Source organism: Colobus angolensis, unplaced genomic scaffold (assembly GCF_000951035.1).
Source record: "Colobus angolensis palliatus isolate OR3802 unplaced genomic scaffold, Cang.pa_1.0 Scaffold53, whole genome shotgun sequence".
NCBI classification, from domain to species: Eukaryota; Metazoa; Chordata; class Mammalia; order Primates; family Cercopithecidae; genus Colobus; species Colobus angolensis.
Genome location: NW_012118821.1, coordinates 4,104,046 through 4,109,023, shown reverse-complemented (window position 1 = coordinate 4,109,023; position 4,978 = coordinate 4,104,046). Strand labels below are relative to the sequence as shown.

General features: G+C 40.0%; 1 protein-coding gene across 2 annotated transcripts in view; it reads right to left on the bottom strand.

Annotated features, from left to right (window-relative positions):
• Positions 1 to 4,978, bottom strand: part of ADAM17 (ADAM metallopeptidase domain 17) — a 69,886-nt gene that overhangs the window by 44,762 nt on the left and 20,146 nt on the right. For both annotated transcript variants that reach the window (XM_011960930.1, XM_011960931.1), the window contains exons 3-4: positions 4,073 to 4,203; positions 3,212 to 3,300 (exon numbers count right to left, since the gene is read on the bottom strand). In XM_011960930.1, coding sequence (XP_011816320.1) covers positions 3,212 to 3,300; positions 4,073 to 4,203 — 220 coding nt within the window. The remainder of the gene's footprint in view (positions 1 to 3,211; positions 3,301 to 4,072; positions 4,204 to 4,978) is intronic.

Here is a 4,978-nt window from a genome sequence, read left to right as displayed (position 1 = left end):
TCTCGATCTCCTGACCTCGTGATCCGCCCGTCTCGGCCTCCCAAAGTGCTGGGATTACAGGCTTGAGCCACCGCGCCCGGCCCCATTCTCTTTTATAGCAGGTCAGAGATAAAGTGTTCTAGAATGTATTGAATGGAAGGTCATTTCCAAGCCTGGCTCTTAATATCCTGTTTAATTCTCTAGCTCTGTTTCCCTTCTATGAGAACTACAGAGGACATGTATCCAAAAGTCAAAGCCACAAAGTAGAGGAGAACCACCTAACCCACATCAAGCCACAGGAGAGTAAGAAAAATCCTTGCTTGTGTTAAGCTACTCAGCTATGGGAGTTTATCTGAAGCCCTGGCACAGCCTAGACAGAGCTTCCTACAGTTTCTTCATTTAACTTCCCAGACTATTCCCTATCATCCAGACTATTCCAACTAAACACATGCACCAAAAGGTGTGCCCAAGGCTATTCACTACAATACCTTTTATTTCAAAAATTAGAAACAAAACAGTTGAGGCCAGGCACAGGGGCTCACGCCTGTAATCCTAGCACTTTTGGAGGCCGAGGCTGGAAGATCATAAGGTCAGGAGATCAAGACCATCCTGGCCAAAATGGTGAAACCCCGCCTCTACTAAAAATACAAAAATTAGCCAGGTTTGGTAGCACGCGCCTGTAGTCTCAGATACTCAAGGGACTAAGGCGGGAGAATCACTTGAACCCGGGAGCCAGAGGTTGCAGTGAGCGGAGACCATACCAATGCACTCCAGTCTGAGTGACAGAGTTATACTCCATCTCAAAAACAAAAAACAAAAAAATTAGCCGGACATAGTGGCACACGCCTGCAGTCCCAGCTACTTGGGAGGCTGAGGCAGGAGAATCGCCTGAACCAGGGAGGCAGGGGTTGTAGTGTGCCAAGATCACACCATTGCACTCCAGCCTGGGTGACAGAGCAAGACTCCATCTCAAAAAAACAAAACAAAAACACCCAAAACAGTTGAGCATGAAGTGGGATTGGTTAAATAAATGTTACAGTGTATCAATGGAGCAATAGATAGCCTTTATAAAAACCCTAATTGGCCCAGTACAGTGGCTCACACCTGTAATCCCAGCACTTTGGGAGGCCGACGCAGGTGATCACAAGGTCAGGAGATCGACACCACCCTGGCCAACATGGTGAAACCCCACTTCTACCAAAAATACAAAACTTAGCTGGGCGTGGTGGCGTCTGTCTATAATCCCAGCTAATAGGGAGGCTGGGGCAGGAGAATTGCTTCAACCAGGGAGCAGAGGTTGCAGTGACCCAAGATCGCGCCACTGCACTCCAGCCTAGTGACAGGAAAAAAAAAAAAAAAAGAACCCTAATTTAGGCCAGGAGTGGTGGATCACACCTGCAATCCCAGCACTTCGGGAGGCCAAGGCAGGCAAATCACCTGAGGTCGGTAGTTTAAGACCAGCCTGACCAACATAGAGAAACCCCATCTCTACTAAAAATATAAAATAAGCTGGGTGTGGTGGAGCATGCCTATAATCCCAGCTACTCGGGAGGCTGAGGCAAAAGAATCGCTTGAACCCGGGAGGTGGAGGTTGCGTTGAGCTGAGATCGCACCATTGAACTGCAGCCAACAAGAGGGAAACTCCATCACAAAAAAACAAACAAACCAAAAAAACCACCCTAATTTAGATCTATATTAACATGAAAAGGTTCATAATCATATTGTTAAACGAAAAATATGTGAAGACAAACTATACATGTTGTATAGTCCTACTTATGCAGAAAAAAATAGTGGGTATATTTATTTGTGTATATACACACACAAAAAAAATTTGGAAGGATGTCTGTCAAAATTCAATAGTAGTTATCCGTCCAAGTACAGATAATCTAGTTTCCAAATTTTGCAATGAGCATATATTTTAAAATAAAGGTATTCTTAAAAAATAAATTGATTTGAAAGAACAAGCAAATTTAAGACATTCCGGGGATGCTTTGCCTATTCTAGAATGAATGCATTTATAATACTAGTTCCTTTACTTTCTACTAAATTTCTGACTCTTTCTGGTAAGCCAGACTCCTCAAAACATTGACATTAAATAGTTTAAACATTAACAAACTACATATAACATACTGCAAGGCCATAGGTTTCTTTTTCACAATAATGGATAGTCAAAAGACTAACAGTTGCATAGTTTGGATATAATTAAAATATATAGTATTTATACCTCCAGCAGACTGTTTTACCCCTATCGAGCACTCAAATACACCTGAACATTTCATTTTGACCTATCTGACTCAGTTTTCCCACAGGTGCTCCATTTTAGTGATATCACCACCACTACCCAGAGTTTTCTCATTTTTCAAGAAACACAGAATCAACTTCAATTCACAATTATGTAGTAAACGTTTTGTTTTATAGACTAGCATCTGACAGATAGATATGTGTCTTAACCAATGCAGCCACTGTGGTCTTGATTTCTACTGCTACTCTTTCAGTGGAAGAGCAACCACAGCCTGACTTTCCTTTTTTTTTTTGAGACAGAGTCTCGCTCTGTCGCCCAGGCTGGAGCGCAGTGGCGCGATCTCGGCTCACTGCAAGCTCCAAATCCTGGGTTCATGCCATTCTCCTGCCTCAGCCTCCCGAGTACCTGGGACTACAGGTGCCCGCCACCACGCCCAGCTATTTTTTGTATTTTAGTAGAGATGGGGTTTCACTGTGTTAGCCAGGATGGTCTCGATCTCCTGACCTCGTGATCCACCCGTCTCGGCCTCCCAAAGTGCTGGGATTATAGACGTGAGCCACCACGCCTGGCTACAACCTGACTTTCCTAGCTTCCTCTTTAACTTCTCAGACTATGAACTATCACCTTTTGTTGATCTAGCATTTCCAGTGTGTCCAGCAGAAAAACAGAGAAATTGAAAAATACTACTTCACTTTCAATTTCTGAGGATGTTTACACTTATTGATTATTTGAGAAAGAATTAAAAAATGAGTCAGGAGGGAAAGTTTTCTCTTCCTATTATCCATCCCAATTATGGTACTTAGAAATACAGGGTGTATCATAAGACAGCTTCTTAGAGATTATCCTTTTTAAAAAATCTACTTTCCTGGTAAAAGACTTCAAACAAAAAGAGAAAAGAAGTAAGTGTAATTACTTTTCACCTTTGCAGAACTGAGCTTTTTGAAAATCAGAGATATAAGCTACTGAAAAAAAATTCACATATAAATTTACCTCTATGTTATATTCAGCCCCATCTGTGTTGATTCTGATTATAATATCATCATCTCTTATGTGGGCTAGAACCCTAGAGTCAGGTTCACCTTAAGAGAAAAAAAAATTTATTATTTAAAGATACTTACATCAAATAAGAAACTACGCATTATTCTCAATAAAAATTAAATCCTTCAGGGTGGAATTTGCCTAGTACTGTGACAGCTCTGCAAAACAAGAAACAAAGGCCCAAGAAAGCAGCTGGATAATCTCACCTCCTAAGGGGTAGCCTCAAGTTTAGTCACTTGAAACCTATCCCTTTCCCAAAACAAACAAAATACTAAGATTTTCTTCTGGAATAATTTTATCTACTTTTAGGTAAAGGAAGAGCTAAGAGAGACAGAAAGCATGATTTGGAATGTACAGGCCTAGGAATTATACTATTTGTGGATTTGAATGCCATTTGTTTTTTCATTGCAGAAAAAGGTCAAAGAGTAAACTGCAATTGTTTGTTTGATAGATTTTCTCAAATACATACATAATAGGATCACAAAGTATTTTATCTCCAAGCTTCCCTGTTTAAAATATAAAGAAAGCTTACAGTCACTGATGAAAAGAAAGGTTAAATTCCTATCACTTAAGAGGAATTTAATTTTAATCCTTAAACCAGCCAGTTAGTATGACATTTAGATAATACTCATTTCCTCCTATTAGAATATTTCCACCTCTAAACTTATATACCTCAAAGAAAACAGGCAAAGAATAGCACTTCTATGACACCCCGTCCCCACTACCCTGCACCAGAAAAGAATATGCAATCAAGTTAGATTTGGAGACCTAATACACCAGACACAGGGGCAAACCAAGAAGCTCCATACTAACCAACCACATGTCCAGTGAAGAAGTCCTGCCATTTCACAGTGTACTCGCTTTCATTTTTACCATCCACCACCACGACCTTGAAATTTTGTGAAAAACGTTCAGTACTTGATGTCAGGTATAATTTAAAATGCCTAAAGAAAAATGCATTCATATTTTACTTTAAGCACACAAATTACAAGTCTCATTTTCATATAATTAAACTTTCTTAAAAAGCCAGAAGCGTTGACATTAATAAGACACTATGCAAGTTACAACTAAAGTCTTATTAGGTACTTAGAGCAATATATCTCCTGTAAAGACAAACAGACTAATTTATTTAGCTATAAAAACAGCAGACCAAAATAAACTCACACTAGGGAAAACATATTCAAAGAACTTACACATTCATCTCTCCTGGAAAACACTGAAGAATAAAGAAATACACACAACTGAATAGTTAAGTTGGAATCCTGATTATCTAAAAAATTATTATTAAAAACTAATCCAATTATACACCATTTACTGAACACCTACTTGGTGTTAGGTACAATGCATCTATTACCTCCACTTCACACAAGTACAAATTGAGGCTTGGAAGCTAATCAACCTACTCAAAGTTACACAGCTAGTAAATGGTGAAACTGGGAAATAAACCTGGTTTATTTCAAAACCCTGTATTATGCTGTCTCTAACTATCAAGCTGGGTGGACTATGAGAAAATTCTTATTGCTGTGCAAAATTAATAAATGCTACTTTCTATATTTAAAAATACTCATGTGGCCTCGCGCGGTGGCTCAGGCCTGTAATCGCAGCACTTCGGGAGGCCGCGCTGGGCGGATCACGAGGTCAGGAGATCCAGACCATCCTGGCTAACACGGTGAAACCCCATCTCTACTAAAAATACAAAAAATTAGCCGGGCGTGGTGG